The 19,031-nt window shown below is 39.5% G+C and overlaps 1 protein-coding gene across 3 annotated transcripts in view; it reads left to right on the forward strand.

The window, feature by feature from the left end:
- The window catches only part of dennd1b (DENN/MADD domain containing 1B), a 325,846-nt gene extending 309,019 nt beyond the window's left edge, over positions 1–16,827 (forward strand). For all 3 annotated transcript variants that reach the window (XM_059984700.1, XM_059984699.1, XM_059984702.1), the window contains 3 exons: positions 2,587–2,660; positions 11,973–12,189; positions 12,662–16,827. In XM_059984700.1, coding sequence (XP_059840683.1) covers positions 2,587–2,660; positions 11,973–12,189; positions 12,662–13,198 — 828 coding nt within the window. In that variant the 3' untranslated portion in view covers positions 13,199–16,827. The remainder of the gene's footprint in view (positions 1–2,586; positions 2,661–11,972; positions 12,190–12,661) is intronic.
- The last annotated feature ends 2,204 nt before the right edge of the window (positions 16,828–19,031 follow it).

Raw genomic sequence — 19,031 nt, forward strand, 5'->3', positions numbered from 1 at the left:
AGGACTTTCATATGAAGAAAGACTGGACCGACTAAGCTTATACTCACTGGAACTTAGAAGATTGAGGGGGGATCTTAATGAAACATATAAAATTCTAAAGGGATTGGACAGGCTAGATGCAGGATGATTGTTTCCGATGTTGGGGAAGTCCAGAACGAGGGGTCACAGCTTAAGGATAAAGGGGAAGCCTTTTAGGACTGAGATGAGGAAAAACTTCTTCACACAGAGAGGTGTGAATCTGTGGAATTCTCTGCCACAGGAAACAGTTGAGGCCGCTTCATTGGCTATATTTAAGAGGAAGTTAGATATGGCCCTTGTGGCTAAAGGGATCAGGGGGTATGGAGAGAAAGCAGGTACAGGGTTCTGAGTTGGATGATCAGCCATGATCATACAGAATGGCGGTGCAGGCTCGAAGGGCCGAATGGCCTACTCCTGCACCTATTTTCTATGTTTCTATGTCTATGTTTAAATGCACAACTGAAGAATATTTCTTATTTTCATGGAATGCTATGTCCTCTCATTCAATGTGATCAGCATCATAAAATTATTTACATAGTATTTGATCTTGGATGATTTCCAAAAAATAATTAGTCATTTCTTGCAGGTTTATTTCTGGTCTAAAGCTAAAACTTAACAAAGATTTTACTGTTTGAAGCTTGCCTCTGACTGAATTTAAAATATTCCTGTTTCTAGTGATCATCTTGCAAGCTATGGTTAAAGCAAAATGCAGCTTAGCTACAGAATGAGACCTGGTGTAGGTGTAGTATAATTTGTCGGTTAATGAAAGATACTAGTATTACCCAGCATAATGTGAGCAATGCCAGAGTAAATCTTAATGTTAAGGCCTAATTTCTAAGATTAACATTTGAGAGAGAGAGAGTTGATCTTGCAAAGACCTTCTCATATACATCTAAGGACTCATTCTAAAATGAGAGAGCTGTCCCACAGATTAGTGAAGCAACAGCCTTACAGGCAGTATACCTGGCTGTTGTGTCAATTCCTGGATGAATTCCATGTCACCAGCAGTGCTGGACGGTGACAAACTGGCCCATGGTGTCAGGGTTACCTGCAGGTGAGGAAACCACAATTTGATTAACATCTACATCTTCCCTCAGCCGGTGATCTGTGCACAATCCACACTTAGCAGTAAGGGCATAGAATGTACTCCTGCCAACAGCCTTCAATATTGGTATGTTCTGCGCCTCCACTGACCAAGCCAGCCAAATACTGAAAGACGATGTTGCCAGATTGTCACCATCGCAGGCAGTGAATGAACCAACATGAAACCTGAACCTACTTGATCTCAGGCTAGATGCTAGATGCATCTGTCCATTACAGCATTGGTGCAAGTGACCATTGCACTGTCCCTATGAAGACAAAGTCTCTCTTCACTCTCAGGGCACCATCTGTTGTGCTGTGTGGCCCTACATTCATGCAAAGTGGGCAAGCATCAAAGCAGGTGAGGGCATCCTGAAACTAAATATCCATGAGGTGATGCAGACCAGAACCAACAACAAAGTGTACACCACCACAGTCTGTGACCCCATTGCCCATCATATACTATTCTTCTCAAAGCATGGATCAGCCCTCGTCGACTCAGGACTATAGAAAAGCATGGTATGAATATGATTATATGAGTTACTGAACCTAAAGCACCGAACTATAAACCATAAAATAGCATGTGATAGACACAAGTAAGCAATTCCACAACCAATTTATCAGATAAAAGCTCTCACTAATTGCAAATGGTGGTGCACAATTCAATAACCAACCAAGAACATCCCCTTTTTCATTGAGATTAGTGCACAACGCATGTATGTTAGCTTCAACAAGCTCAGCCATAAGGGCGAAGTGAAAGATCCATTTCACCTTCCTCCTGAGCTGCTCGCCATCTCAGCTTATGGTCCTCCTGTAACACAGTTGGACCAGCCACATAAAAACCGTCTCCAAGAAGAAATACTGAGAGTGTGACCCAACTCCTGACACCCCAAAGTTTAGGTGCTTGCCTGCCATCTCTACTTGCTTGAATGAGTGAAGCTCCAAAAGCACTCTTAATATTCAGGACAAAGCAGCCCATTTGATCATTACCCCTCCAAAACTCAAAATATTTATTCATTTCACTATTGGAAGAATGGCTGCAGTTGCTGTGCCAGTGCCACCCAGCCACCAAGAAGAGTAAGTTCAGTAATGCATCACCACCTGTAGATTCCCCTCCATGTCACGTACCACCCTGACTTAGGAATGTACCACCGGCCTTTCTTTGTCACTGGAACCCCCTCCCCTTCAATACTGTGGAAGTATATTCACGGAATAAACACAGGAGATTTTGCATTTGCTAGAAATCTGGAGTAATATGCACAGAATGCTGGAGCAACTCTCTATGTAAAGGAATAAAGAATTGATGTTTCGGGCTGAGACCCTTCAGGCAGGATTAACGTTCTCTGCCCCGACTCTTAAATAAACAACTGTCTACTTGGATATGCTGCCTTTCACCTATGGAGCTGTAAGAAGGAAGGAAGAGGGAAAGTGGTGTGGAGGGGAATAAGGAATGAACACTTGAAATAAAAATCACTTTTTTGTCTTCAGATTCACCCTCAACGATTATCACACACTGGTGATAGTTCCACACTGGATGACGATGAGGTAGACACAGCAAGCAAGTAAGGAATCATTTTAGTTGCTGCTTATTTCTTCTCTGTTTCATCTGATTATCATCCTTATGCACACAGTTCTAAGCTAAATTTCTATGAAACGTCAAAACTGCATACTTAATTGTCAAGTGCTCTGTGTATTGCTTCCCTTGCCACTAACCTTTGCATAGAATACTCAGATATGGTTTGAAATAAATTTGAATAATTGTTAAGATAATAAAATAAGGCCAGCACCAACAATGCACTTTGCAAACTCCAGTAATGGTGAAGATGTTTGTGATGCATCGGAAATATCCTCTCTTTGCATTTATGAATGTTTTCCTTGCTGAAAATAACATGTCTATTGGTTCCAATTTCTTTTCAAAAGTCATATTTCTTGTCATACTCAGCAAATTTGTAGCTCTGAAGAAGTATATAGGTTTGTTAAATTATTTGCAGGTACTATTTTCACCATTGAACTATACTAGTGTGATCACATTTTATAGAACATTGATTGGGAAGATTGTATTTAAATAGCAAAAACAATTATAGGAATAGTTTATTTAGTATATTAGTTTCTGTTAAAAGAATTTGTATATGTTTAGGTAAAATCAAGTTTTCCAATGGTTGCATTTATTATTTTCTCTTACTTGTGTAGTCTTGCTTTGAGGATAATATTGGAATCAAGAGGCTCAGTATCAGAAATGTGTGTATCAATGCTGACCTCTGCTGGTTTCAAAATATCAAATCACTTGGACTCACTTGTATTTTTAAGTCCTTTAAAATGATGGGTGATATGTATTTTCGATGGCTGACAAAAGAACCTAATTACCTCTAATTGCAGTAGTAGAACCCAGCGGTGTATAGACTCAGATTTATTTCTAGTGTTATTCATTGACTGCTAACAGGTTATTTTAAAAGATTTACTAAAAGATTCAAATGTTTTTGCCAAGATATACCGGTACTTGACCAAAATTTCAGCTTCTGCTGTTTCCACAGAGAATTACTGACAACGTCCTTTGAGGTCAGTGTCACTGACTTCTGTGTCTGAGCTTTGAAGTCTATTGGTTTATTATTGTCACATGTACTGAGGTACAGTGAAAAACTTGACTTGCTTACCATCCATACAGATCAATTCATTACAACAGTGCATTGAGGTAGTACAGAGTAAGATAGTACAAAATGCAAAATAAAGTGTTACAGTTACAGAGAAAGTGCAGTGCAATTGGACAACAAGGGGTAGGGTCATAACCAGCTAGATCATGAGGTCAAGACTCCATTTTACCGTTCTAGGGGCCCATCTAACAGTCTTTTAACAGTGGAATAGAAACTCTGCTTGAGCCTTATGGTGTGTGCTCACAGGGTATTCTATCTCCTGACCTATGCGAAAGGGAGAAAAGAGAATCTCCAGGGTGGATGGGTCTTTGATTATGCTGATTTACCACAGCAGCGAGAAGTGTAGACTAAGTCCATGCAGTGGATGCTTTTTCTATAACATGCTGAGCTGTGTCGACAGCTCTCTAGAATTTCTTGTGGTCTCAGGCAAAGCAATTACCATTTGAACCATGATGCATCTGGATAGGTTGCTTTCTGTGGTGCATTGATTAAAAAGTCAGTGAAAGCCAAATGGGACGTGCCACAGCCAGTTGAGTTGGAAGCCAGAGGCTGGTTCTTCTGACCTCCAGCTTCACTGCTGATTTCATCATTGACTCCAATGTTGAAACAACAACGAGCTGGGTAGACTTCACAAGAAAACACTTCAGCTTTACTCCCATCAGGCTCACTGCTATGGCCCAGTCCATCTCACAGCAAAGCCATAGCATCCGGGCCTTGAGGTTGATTGTTTACACAGAGACCAAATGTGACCCAAGAACAGGCACATGTAAGTACAGGTAGTGGCCATGAGTAAACACAGCATGGCTTTCTCTGCTACTGCAATAAGAGCATTTTTCTTAAATTACAAAACATTATAAAAATCAGTAAGTCACACCCTTTCTATTAACGTGTTTGAGTATAAAAATGTTTTGAGGCTACATAATTTTGTGACCTAAACACAAACAATTGTCAGTGTTTACTCTTGATGTTAATGATGTTTGTTGATTGTGAGTTCTTCAGATCTTTGAACTGATTATGTATGTATTTAGTAATCTATCAGCAGGAACAAAATTATTTCTTGCAGTTACTCTATGGTGGTTGGGATGTAAAAATGAAGTTGCTACATCTAATTGCTTCATAATTTCACAAGACAGTTTTCACCATTGCAAAGCATACATCACCTCTTGCTTGATTCTGGCATGTTCCTCCTTTGGAAAGAGGGCAAGAATTTGTTAACTCTGGCAGACTGAGGATAAGGGCATCTGGGATTGTCAGTGAAGCAGACAGCCAGAGAAAGTGAGGAGAGCTAGCACTTCAGTCCCACTTGTAAACAGCTCCATACAGTGTGGGAAAACAGCAATGTGCATTTACCTGACAGATAATTAGAGTTAAGATGGGAAGCATTAGTAACTTCTTCCAGCACGTTAATGGCAAACATGCACCAGGGCATTGAGGTACAATCATTGAGAGTATGAAAAGCATTGGCTTGATGCATGGTATAAGCTAACCAGGGCTGGATGACTACATTGATTTACCTGCACTGTACTGTGGTATATATTCTATTATACTCAATAGTTATGATATTTCCTGAAAGGATATCAAGTTTGGTTCTGATGTAGACCAGGGAATGGTGACAGTGGAATTGAATATTTCACTGTGAGTTGTCTGCATCTTTTCTACCTGCCTGGCAAAAGTTGATAACTTTATTTGTAGTTATTTAATGTCTGCCAAGGAAATATCTATAAGTATGATGTTTGTTAATTGTGGATTTATCAGATATTTTAACTAGTGCTATCAGAATCAGTATCAGAATAATGTTTATTATCACTGGCATATGTCATGACATTTGTAGTAACTGTACAGTGCAAGACATTAGAATTACTATGAAATACACAGTGCAAACAAAAATTAATGAGGCAGTGACCATTCAGAAATCTAACGACGGAGGGTAAGCGGCTGCTCCGAAAACAGTGAGTGTGGATATTCAGGCTTCTGTTCCTCTTCCCCAATGGTTGTACTGAAATGAGGGCATCTCCTATATGGTTAGGGTTATTAATGATGCACGCCATCTTCTTGAGGCAGCACCTTTTGAAGAGGTGCTTGATAGTGAGAAGGGTTACATGGAACATAGAAATCTACAGCACATAACAGGCCCTTTGGCCCACAAAGTTGTGCCAACCATGTTACGCACTCTAGAAATTGCCTAGAATTTCCCTACTGCATAGCCCTCTATTTATCTGAATTCCATGTACCTATTGAGAGTCTGTTAAAAGACCCTATTGTATCTGCCATCGCTGACAGTGCATTCTACACACGCACAACTCTCTGTGTGAAAAACTTACCTCTGACATCCCCCTCGTACCTACTTCCAAGCACCTTAAAACTATGCCCCCTTATGTTAGCAATTTCAGAACTGGGAAAAAGGCTCTGACTATCCACACGATCAGCACCTCTCATCATCTAATACACCTCTATCAGGTCACCTCTTATCCTGTGCTGCTCCAAGGAGAAAAGGCCAAGTTCACTTACCCTATTCTCATAAGGCACACTCTCCAATCCAGGCAATATCCTTGTGAATCTCCTCTGCACTCTCTGTATAGTATTCACATCCTTCCTGAAATGAGGTGACCAGAAATGAACACAGTACTCCAAGTAGGGTCTAACCAAGGTCTTATATAACTACAACATTACTTCACGGCTCTTGAACTCTAACTCACAGTTGATGAATGCAACACACCATATGCCTTCTTAATACTGTAAACCTGTGCAGCACCTTTGAGTGTCCTATGGACACAGACCCCAAGATCTCGCAGATCCTCCACACTGCCAAGAATCTTAAAATTAATATTATATTCTGTCTTCAAGTTTGACCTAGTGAAATAAACCACTTCACATTTATCTAGGTTGAACTCTATCTACCACCTCTCAGTCCAGTTTTGCATCTTATCGATGTCCTGCTGTAACCTCTGACAACACTCCAGATTATCCACGACATCCCCAACTTTTGCATCATCAGCAAACTTACTAAACCACCCTTCCGCATTCTCATCCAGGTCATTTATAAAAATCACAAAGAGGAGTTGTCCCAGAACAGGTCCCTGTGGAACACCACTGGTCACCAACCTCTTTGCATAGAATGAACCATCTACAACCACCCTTTGCCTCTGTGGTCAAGCCAATTCTGGATCCACAAAGCAAGGTATCCTTGGTTCCCATCCCTCCTCACTTTCTGACTGAGCTTTGCATGGGGAACCTTATCAAATGCTTACTGAAATCCATAAACACTACATCTATCTTCATCAACGTGTTTTGTTACATCCTCAAAGAAGAATTAAAAGAATTCAATCAGGCTCGTAAGGCATGACTTGCCCTTGACAAAATCATGCTGATTATCCCTAATCAGATTATGTCTCTCCAAATGCTCATAAATCCTACCTCTCAAGATCTTCAACAATTTGCCCACTACTGAAGTAAGACTCACTGGTTTATAATTTCCTGGGTTATCTCTACTACCTTTAAGTACAATGGAATAACTTTTGCAACCCTCCAATCCTCCAGTACTTCTCCCATTCCTATTGATGATGCAGAAATCAAGACCAGAGGCTCAGAAGTCTCCTCCCTCATTTCTCACATGGCTCATCCTCTTGATCTTCATATACTTTTAGATTGCCTTGGGTTTTCCTTAATCTTGCTCACCAAGGGCTTCTCATGGCCCCTTCTGACTCTACTAATTTCATTCTTCAGTTCCTTCCTGACAACCTTGTAATTTCTAGAGCTCTAACAGTACCTAGTTTCTTGAACATTTCATAAGCTTTTCTTTCTTCTTGACTAGATTTTCTACATCCTTTGAACACCATTGGTCTTTTACCCTGCCACTCTTTCCCTGCCTCAAAGGAACATTCCTCTGCAGAATGCCATGCAAATATTCCCTGAACATTTGCCACATTTCTGCCATGCATTTCCTTAAGAACGTCTGCTCCGAATGTATGCTCCCAAGTTTCTGCCTAATAGCCTGATATTCCCCCCTACCCTAATTAAATGTTTTCCCAAATTGTCTGCTCCTCTCCCTCTCCAGTACTTTGGTAAAGGAGATAGAGTTGTGATCACTGCCTCCAAAATGCTCTTGCACCAAGACCAGGTTCATTACCCAATACCAGATCAGTACAGCCACTCCTCTAATTGGCTGTGTCAGGAAACTTTCCTGAGAACACCTAACAAGTTCCACCCCATCCAAACCTCTTGTTCTACGAATATGCCAGTCAGTATAAGGAAAGTTAAAATCTCCCATCACTACAACCAATGGATGAGTCTAGCTGAGTCTACAACCCACAACACACTCTAATCTCTTTTGATCCTGTTCATTGGAGCCTCTATATAAAGGAGTTAAGAATACTCTCGACCAATCTCTTGAAACTCCTTAAGAAGTAGAACCACTGGTGTGCCTTCCTCATGAATACATCAATGTGTTGGGCCCAGGATAGCTCCTCTGAGATGTTGACCCTCAGGAATTTGAAGCTGTTCACCCTTTCTATTGCTGATACTTTAATGAAGACTGTTATGTGTTCTCTTAGCTTCCACTTTCTAAGTGATGTACTTACCATTCCATTAACAAGAACAAAGTGACTTCTTGTTGGTACTCTGTGGTGATCCTATGCTCCTATTCCAACTAATTGTTTCATAATTTTCATAAAAGCAACATACACCTTTGTTAACATTGCACTGGAAAAATCATACCATCTCTTACTTATATCTATCATGTTCCTCATTTGGATAGAAAGCAAAATTTGCCAGTTCTGTTTCACAGGCAGACTGAGGATAAGGAAATCTTGAATTATTAATAATTTCACATTAATTAATAATACTTTAATAAAGATGTTACTTTTTGCACAACTAAAATTTAAGTGGGGTATCTGTGATTCATGAAAATAACATACAGTTTATATATGTATTTAAGGATACAAGGCCATCTTGCTGGCAAATGTACGGTCTCTGGTAAATAAAATTGAAGATCTCAGAGCTAGCATGCTGTATCAGAGAGTTACTTGTGTCTTTTCTTTCTCGGAATCTTGGTTAACCTGTTCTGTTCTGGACGCAGCAATTCAGATTAATGGGTTCACAATACACCACCTACATTAGATTGCCGAGTCTTTCAAAGGCAGAGGAGGTGGAGTATGCTTTACATTCAACTCCTTGTGGTATACAAATGTGGCGGTGCTGTCCAGTCCTGATGGGAGATTTCAGCGATTATTTTGGCAGTGGTGTACATCCTATCACAAGCCAGTTGCAAGCAGGCTACAAATGAACTGAGTGGCAGTGTGATCAACAGCATGAAACAGCACATCCTGATGCCTTCCCTGTCATATTGGGGGATTTTAACGCAGGTCAGGTTGAAAAAATCTCTAAATAATTATTACAGTCAGCCCTCTATATCTGTGGGTTCCGCTTCCACGAATTCAACCAACCGTGGATCGAAAATATTTTTAAAAAGGTTCCAGAAAATTCCAAAATGCAGACTTGAATTTGCCGCGCGCTGAGCACAATGCTGAATCCACGCGAATGAAGCAATGTGTAGGCATATCATGCTGTAGCCTCCTGCCATTTCACAGATCCTCAGTATACTGGAGGATGTGCGCAAATACTAATCCATTTTATATGAGGGACTTAAGCATCCACAGATTTTGGTATCCATGGGAGGTCCTGGAACCAATTCCCTTCAGACAGCGAGGGACAACTGTACTAACAAATCACTTGTAGAATCAGAGGAACCAACACACTCTCAATCAAGCATGCTTTCTGTACCATCCCATGTCCACACTAAAGAAAATCGGACCACCGGGCTGCTCTTTTACTCCCTGAGTATAGGCAGAGATTGAAGACTGCAGCACCAGTAGTGAGGACCAAGAAGGTTTGGACAAGGGAGACACAGGAGCACTTACAGGAATGCTTTGAATCGGTGGACCGGACTGTATTCAGGAATTCATTTTCGCGTCTGAATGAATACGCCACAGCTGTCACTGACTTCATTAAAACCTGTGGATGAGTGTGTGCCTACGAGACCTTACTTCACATACCCAAATCAAAAGCTATGGATGAACCAGAAGGTCCATAGTCTGCTATGGGCTAGAGCTGTGGCTTTCAAGTCTGGTAACCCAGGTCTGTACAAGAAAACTGGGTATGACTTATGGAGAGTTATTTAAAGAGCTAAGGAGTAATTCTGAACAAGGTTGGAGGTGACATCAGATGCACATCAACTCTGGCAGGGGTTTGCAGGGCACTACTTCCTACAAAGTGAAACCAAACATTATGAACAGCAATGATGCTTCACTTCCAGACGAGCTCAACACCTTTTATACTCTCTTTGAAAGGGAGAATAAAACTACAGCTATGAGGATCTCTGCAACACCCGATGACCTGTGATCTCTGTCTCAGAAGCTGATGTCAAGGTGTTGTTCAAGAGGGTGAACGTGCAAGGTGACAGACCCCAATGGAGTACCTGGTAGGGCTCTGGAAACCCGTTCAACCAACTCATGGGGCTGTACTAAAACATTTTCAGTCTCTCATTACCATAGTTGGAAGTTTCCACCTGCTTCGAAAGGGCAACAATTATACCATGTCTTTGGCGGATGCGATCTCATTGGTGCTCGACTTGGCCTGAGATCACCTGGCCAATACAAATTCCTCTGTCAGGATGCTGTGTATTGACTGCAGCTCAGCGTTTAACACCTTCATTCCTGCAGTTCTGATTGAAAAGTTCCAGAATCTGGGCCTCTGCACCTCCCTCTGCAACTGGATCCTCAACTTCCTCACCAGAAGACCACAGTCTGTGCAGATTAGAAATAACATCTTCACCTCACTGACAGTCAACACGGGTGCCCCTCAGGGATGTATGCTTAGCCCACTTCTCTACTCTCCCTACATCCTTGTCTGTGTGGCTAGGCACAGCTCAAATGCCATCTATAAATTTGCGGATGATACAACCATCATCGGCAGAATCTCAGATAGTGATGAGGGGACATACAGGAGTGAGGTATTCCAGTTAGCTGAGTGGTGTCACAGCAACAACCTTGCATCAGTAAGACCAAAGATTGTGGACTTCACGAATGGTAAGACGAGGAAACACACAACAGTCCTCACAGAGGGATCAGAAGTGGAGAAGGTGAGCAATCTCAAGTCCTTGGGTGTCAGTATCTCTGAGAATCTAATCTGGATCCAACATATCAATGCAGCTACAAACAAGGCATGAGAGCACTTGTATTTCATTAGGAGTTTGAGGAGATTTAGAATGTCAGCAAAAACACTTGCAAATTTCTACAATGTACTACGGAGAGCTAGTGTGGTGCTGGGGGTGGGGGTGGCTACTGCACAGGATCGAAGTGAGCGCAGAGTGTTATAAAATTAGTCAGCTCCATCATGGGCACTAGCCTCCATAGTATCCAGGACATCTTCAAGGAGTGGTGCCTCAGAAAAGCGGCATCCATTATTAAGGAACCCCACCACCCAGGGCATGCCCTCTTCTCATTGCTACCATCAGGAAGGATGGTACAGAGGCCTGAAGGCAGACACTCAACAGCAGCTTCTTCCCCTCTTTGTTCTGACTTCTGAATGGACATTGAAACCATGAACACTACTGCACTACTCTTTATTTCCCATTTTTGCACTACTTATTTAACTATTTAATATTTTTACTGTAATTCACAGTTTTTACTCTATTATCATATATTGCATTGTGCTGATTCCACAAAGTTAACAAATTTCATGACATATGCCAGTGATATTAAACCTGACACTGAAGTTGAGTGTTTTTGAGGTTGATGTCAACATGGTGAGAAATGCTGAGAACAAAATGAAACTTCACTGGTAAGATCAGCCAGATCTACTTTCATTTTCCAGGATATTGCTATTCTCAGCAACCAGACTGGCTTACCAGCTGAGGGTGTGGGAGCAGACATAACTAAGTTCTTATATTCTTGGAGTTTTTTCCCCCTAATGACTCTGCAAGCCAGTGCTGTAATGAACAGAATTATAGGATCTCGCCACTTAGATATCCAAATGGATGTTCATCACTTTCAATGTTATCCAAGTTTTAGAGACATTTAAAACAAATGCAAGGAACTTTTTACGTATTAAGCGTTTGAAGTACTTTTTTGTTAGTTTTTGATTAAAAAATTTTTAATGTATTCATAAATGGTAGATTTGGTGATACTAACTTCAAGAAGCCAAGCCACTTAAAGCATTTATGTACCATAGGTTATCATCTGAAGACAGTGGAGAAATATGTGCCTATATCGAGGATAGTGATGAATCTGAACAAATGGAATTGGAGTCACAATCTCCAGGCCAGATGGACCTGTTGGGAGAGATCCTCGACACCCTCAGTACCCACAGTTCAGACCAAGGGAAGCTGTGTGCAGCAAAGAGCCTGGACTTTTTCAAATCAATGGATGATGTCAGTTATAAAACTAGGGTGAGTGTGTGTATTCCACTTCAAGGGTCACAGTTGTACATCAGAATAAAATATTGATTTGTTTCAAGGGACTTTGTATTCAAGCTTTAAGCAGAATCTCAAGCTTTTTCATTCAAGTTGTTTTGCTTGAAAGATTCACAAAGTTTTTATTGAAATTTTCCTGTGCATATGTTTTAGTTGGTTAACAAGGAATGCCACAGAGGCAGTACTCAGAGGTACCTTTATTAAGACTGTCAACCTGTATTCTGGCATACAATGTTACTGAGTTTTAATTTGGAAAGAAAATATGAGGGAAAATCAAAAATTAACATCACTTAATTTGTTTAAGTTATAACTTAGAAAATGTTAACTCTCCAAAAGTGATAAAGGAATAGTTATTTTGTGTAAGAGATTTGGGTTGGGCTTCCATAGTTTGTTTTATTTTTGTCAGTTCTTTGTCTCTCAAATCTGATTTTTCGTTTCATTTTCTTAGAACAAGTCCAATACTCCAAGCGAGGGGAACCTGTCTGAACTCGGTGGGCAGTGCAACGATCATCTGAGTTGGCACCTGGGACAAGATGATACTACTGTCCACAGAAAGCCCCTTCCACCATCTCCAAGGAAGTCGTTTTATAACTGTTCTGAAGATCCAATCACTTTTGAAGCATCGCCTTGTGAAAACTCCACTGAGTTTGTTGAAGAGTTGACAGTCTTCCCGAAACTGCATAATGACTCATCATGTAAAGATTCACTGGGAACTCATTCCTCTTGCAAAGAAATGAGCCAGGAGGTCAAAGTTTCAGCCAAACAGGAACCAAAACGAACACTAACTAGTAAAGACCAAGAGCAGTGTGAAAATACACCAAAAAACCCATCCACTTTAGTTCCTTGGGAAAAAGATGATATTGAGGCTGAACTTTTGGAACCCACAAGTGAAATAGACCTGCTTAAGGAGATTGACTGTTTATGTTCCAGAATTCAAACTGGTCACACCATTTCCAGTGTAGGTGCTTCCACCACTAACACCTAGTGTGAAAGTACAGCAGTGTTTTAAGCTGGGGTAGATTTAGCTAACTATTTAAGTGTTTGTTAGACTGCAAAAAGGGGGAATTAATCTTGGACTCTTTAAGTGCAGAATAAGTAAAAATGCACTGCCTCATTGAATTATGCAAGATGAAATACAGATTGTCTTATAGTTTTAAACATTTAACATACATTTCTAAAATGACTGGTAAGATCACTTCTGATTTATAGACTTGGGCTAAACAATTGGCTTCAGGTTATTGCTTAGGTGGTCATAATATATTGGTTAGTCAACAATTCTTTAGTCTTGTGCATAGTAGTTTCCTTTTCAATCAAGTCTTGTTGGAAGTGAAAGAATTAACATTAACTCCAAGTACCAAAAGAGCAGACTTACATTTCTCCCTTGATATAGGAGGTTGTAATTTCCTTTCATAGTTGGTGAAAATTCTTCATGTTATTCCAACCGATTCAGACGTTACAGTCAAATGTTGTATAGATTCATAGAGTCACACAGAGCAGAAGTAAATCCTTTGGTCAACTCATCCATGCTGCCGATCTATACAGATTCCATTTGACTGAGTTTGACCCATAACACTCTAAGCCTTTCCTATCCATACACCTGTCCAACTGTACCTGCCTCCATAATGAACGGGCAAGTTTATCACACGTGGAGTAGTGGGTATGCAAAATAAACTGCCAGCGGAGTTGGCAGTAGAAACAATTTACAAGACTTATGGACAGGCACATAGATAAGAGGAATATAGTGAACTAAATTCTTGCAAATGTTGTATGAAATCTACATACATTAACTAGCACAGTGGAGTCAGTAATAGATTCACCAGATCTCAGTAGCAAATGCGGGGAGAGCAGTAGTCATCGCTCTTTGCAATTCCTTTCACCTAAGCCCTCCTCAGCCCATTCTGTGCTATTTTAGTATATCTATAAGCTGGATACGCTGAATTATTTAAACAATCCATTTGTATTTTATCTGTTCTTCCATTATCTATGCTTTACCTATGCTAATGATGAAATATGCAGTAAATTAATGCCAAATAGCCCAAGGTCCTGCCTTAAAAATACAGAAATCCTTGATCTTTATGTAGCATCTTTCTCAAATCATATGGTACTTAAATGGTATAAACCTGAATATGCTTGAAATCAACCCATTAAGCAATAATTACTAGGATTACTAGGGATGGCAATGCAACTGTGGTTAGTTAAGGGAGAAATTGAAACAAAACTCCTGTGGAGATAATGCTGTATTTTATAACATTAGCAATCAGTTAGGTTTTTACCAATGAGTTTTCAATCCATGGCTTCCTGAAACGAGTTGATTTGTTTCTCACCCACCCCAGCATCTTTAATGTTGGCTCATTTGAACCTCGGAGTGATATACTCAGTAGAAAACAAATTTTCAGGACATTCAATTGGTTATCTTGGGACCTCATTTAGGGATTCTGGCTTGTGTTAAAATATAGGCGTTAACACTTTGATAAGGATTTGAGTGTTATCAATTTTCTTAATATAATCTTGGTGTAAAGTATTTCATTTTTGAATTGAACAATTGTGCATAAATGCTTTAGGTGTTAATAGTGAAATATTGTTGTGTCTTAGAATGTGTTGTGATAGAGCTGGTCTGTATAAGTGACAACCGACACTGGTATCGAAGGGAAAAGAAGAACCTGTTACCCCCTTGGTTCACAATGGTACTTCTATAGGTACAAACAGGGAAAATAAGTGTTAGGATAGTTGACAGCATATTAAATCCAATGATTCTAGTAACTTGTGCTACACTAATGTTTAATACTTTTAAATATTTAGATTCACTCGGTTACTTTATTACAATAAATATTGCCTTGCACTCTTTGTTACTGGGGCCAAGTGATAAATTTTGGCCCTCTGTTGCTCTATTCTAATTTTCCTTTTACTTTTTATTGGATGTTGTTAAAGGAATCCAATTGTTAATTTTTCAGAGATACAAATATAACTTTTTTAAATACCTGGTACTTCACGGCAGCAAAGTCTGGAATAGGTGCCTTAATGAAAACATGAATGATGGTACTGAATTTTACTTTGGAAACTGGAACATTTTTTGAGCAAAAAATGAGAATATAATGTGTATCAGAAGATGTCATGTGCACTGACGTTTCAAGGTGTAATGTTATTTCCATGCTACATAGGTTTTATATCAAAACAGAAAGTCAGCATGATAATCCTAATTGATATACCTCAGACTTCCCAAAAACTCAAATCAATCTGAGTTTTTATTTTTAATGCTCCCTTAATCAAACATGCTATTGTCTTTAGTTTATATATTGAAAATAATTTAAATACCGCCTATTTCTTAGTCCAGAAGGCATAATATCCTTTTTATAATAATTTTGTGCAATATGAATCCTATTTACCAATGGTTTGTATTTCAGATGCAGTTCTTAAGTTAGATTTTTATACAATGACTTTTTAATAATGAAGTTGAACACAGAAGCAGCATACAGTTTGAGTAAACATTAAATCTTGCTCCATTGTCAACTACAGAGTCAAGGAATAAGCCAAGAGGTCTTTAGTGAATAAGGATCATTGCTGATTTGTCATTAATTGAGGTTTTTTAATTTCCTACCCCAGTATCTTATTCGATCAATAATCTATTACCTTCTGACAAATGCTCCAAACGTGTTGCATAGCTTGTATCACATTCGCAAATTGGAGTGCTCTTTTTAAATATGCAATATTTTGTTAAACTGTCTTGTTTTTTGTATTTATCTGTTTATCTATATAAGTAAGTGTCCACCACTGTTAAGGCTGTCTGTCCTATAATGTGCACATGATGTTCACCATGTAAATTACTTACAAGTGTAATTTATGCAATTGTTTGTATTATTGCTCACTTACACATCTATCTAAAACATAATTGATAATGAGTCACACAAAACTGTTAGATTAAAGTTGCGTTAATATGTCAAGATCTTGTAAATACCACCTGGCCTATTGCTTAAGTTCTATTCAACAGTAATACCATTTAATTGTATATCTCAGATGAGCCTAGGGCTTTATCAAAATAGCTGTGCATGAGTCTATTGAAAAATCCAGCCATTTGGCTCATAAACTTTGAACTAATGATCTGTACAATTGCCGTTTGTGCCAATTGCAATGAGAATGTTCCGTTCACGGAGCTTATTTGTACGGACCATCCATTTTTATCCAGGTTAACATGGTGAAGGCTGTTTTCTACTATCTTTTCTATGATTGAAAAATTAAAATGGAAGAAAATTACACTCATAGCTGTGTGGTCTCCAGCCATATTCAAATTGGTCTTGATGTTCCAGCTGTCTGCTCTTTTTATATACTGAGGCAGAATATAATAATTCCTTTAGAATAAACATTTCTGGACATTTATATGAATTCATTTCTAATTCAGGCCATGTCTAAACTGAAAACCAATAACATTTCATCAGAGCCAGTATGTACAGTGATGTGGAAACTTGATGTCTTTGGTTGATCTGTTTTCTGATGGTTGTCCAAGCTGCTGTATAATGTTGAGGAGAATAATGCAAAATTGGCTGAATAAAGTTATTCTTGCGACTTTGCAGAGCTGTGCTTTGCTTTTGCAAACAATAAAATTTCAATTTTACATTCAAATGTTTTGTTCAACCTATTTCTCTTTAAAGTCTTGTGATTCTGATTTTGAAATCAGAAGAACCTACTCTGTGGATTCAGATCATGTGATCTTATCAAAGGGGTAAATTGAGGCACAGGAAATGAGTGCAATTATGAAAGGTTCCAGCAAACAGAGCAAGAAATCATACACTCAGTGGCCACTTTATTAGGTACCTCCTGTATCTACAAAATGGCCACTGAGTCTGTGATCTTCTGCTGCTGTAGCCCACCCACCTCGAAGTTCAACATGTTGTGCATTCAGAGATGCTCTTCTGCACACCACTGTTGTAATGTGTAGTTATCTGAGTTGCTGTTGCGTTCCCTCATCTTGAACTAATCTGACCATTCTCCCCTGACCTTGCTCATTAATAAGCCGTTTTCGCCCACAGAACTGCTGCTCACTAGATTTTTTTTGTTTTTCACACTATTCTCTGTTAGCTCTATTGTGTGTGAAAATCCCAGGAGATGAGTCATTTCTGAGACATTCAAACCACCCCTTCAGGTGCCAACAATCATTCCAAGGTCAAAGTCACTGAGATCACAGTATTTTCCACATTGTGATATTTGCTCTGAACAACAACTGAACATGTTTACCATGTCTGCATTGAGATGCTGCCACATGATTCGCTGATTAGGTATTTGCATTAACAAGCAGGTGTACAGATGAAAAGTGGCCAGTGAGTATATATTCAGTTTAAAACACTAATGACCATGTGCTGAAAGATTTGATTTTTTTGCAATGTCTGTCACATGTAGGTACACACTTTATAGGCAATAGCCTCTACGTTTGTTGTCCTTCTTTCTCCCACACACTACAGACTAGTATACATCTTAAGATATGATGAGTTTGCTCGGTATGTGTTGATTCCATCGACCCCACCACAGTACATGAGAAGATCTTCACGTCTATATTTCCTTGCAACATCAGAAGAACCATTTTGGCCCAAGTCTTTGCCAGCTTACCCAGCTGTTCTGTTCTCCTACTAGTTTTGTTCCATAACCTGTTACTTCCACATTCCCATTAACCTTCCCCAGAAGTCCTGACAGTCTCGGCCCGAAACGTCGACAGCGCTTCTCCTTATAGATGCTGCTTGGCCTGCTGTGTTCCACCAGCATTTTGTGTGTGTTGCTTGAATTTCCAGCATCTGCAGATTTCCTCGTGTTTGCCCAGAAGCTACCACTCACTTACACACCAGGGGCAATTTATCACAGCCAATTAACTGGCCAAGAGACACATGGTTGGAATATGAAAGAATGCAAACTCAAAGCAGTGAGCACCAAAGGGCACAGTTGAACCTTGCTTACTGAAACTGTAAGAAAGCAGCTTTACCTGCTGAACCACTCTGCTGCTTCAAGCTAAGACGTGTACAGCTTCAAAAACTAATTTCTTTACTTTTTTTTGTTGTCTTTTGGGAAAACTAAAGGAGTTTAGCTTATGGTTCTACCCAAATACTCAAAATAACGCTATATACTTGACACTGTTTTTAGCAATAATTTAATTAAATAATCAAGTTCCATTGAAAATAGATTTTGCTTGTAAAATGTCAACTTTTAATATTTTAAAACAGTGGTAAGTGGAGAGATACAGACAAACTAACTAGAATATTATTTAGGGTAACAGTTCCAAAATTGACCTTCAGAGTATCATGTATTCTGCCATTCTGTATCAATCGGAGACAAATGTTTGTTCAGTACCTTTGTAATATACCTTCATTTGAACATAAATAGTTTCCATTAATTGTGCCTGGAGGAGATTGTTCAACAGACAATGCAGTTGCCATGGCTTCTGAACAATAGGAATGGATTCATGATGCACCTTTGATTGGGTTGATGAGTCAGCTCTTGACATGAAGAGCTGAAAGATGAAGTCAGAGACTATGCTATTATTTAATTCAATGAGTTGTTCTCACTGTCTCCCTGTTATTAGAAAGGTCTGATTGTACAAAATGTATTATTCTGTATATTATGATGAAAGTGAAATTGGGAACCTTGCTGTTTAAAATGGTGGCCAGACTTGCAAGGAAATAGTAACAATTCCGTGCGCATTTCCAATGCATTCAGGATCCCTATGCTTGTACAACGCAAAAGTACCAACCTGCCTGATAGCTGTACACCAGGTAACTTCTGACAATGCACTATTTGTTGGAGGGTATCTTGTAGCAAACTGTGACGATGTAGCAATTGTC

This window comes from Hypanus sabinus, chromosome 11, assembly GCF_030144855.1.
Source record: "Hypanus sabinus isolate sHypSab1 chromosome 11, sHypSab1.hap1, whole genome shotgun sequence".
Lineage (NCBI taxonomy): Eukaryota > Metazoa > Chordata > Chondrichthyes > Myliobatiformes > Dasyatidae > Hypanus > Hypanus sabinus.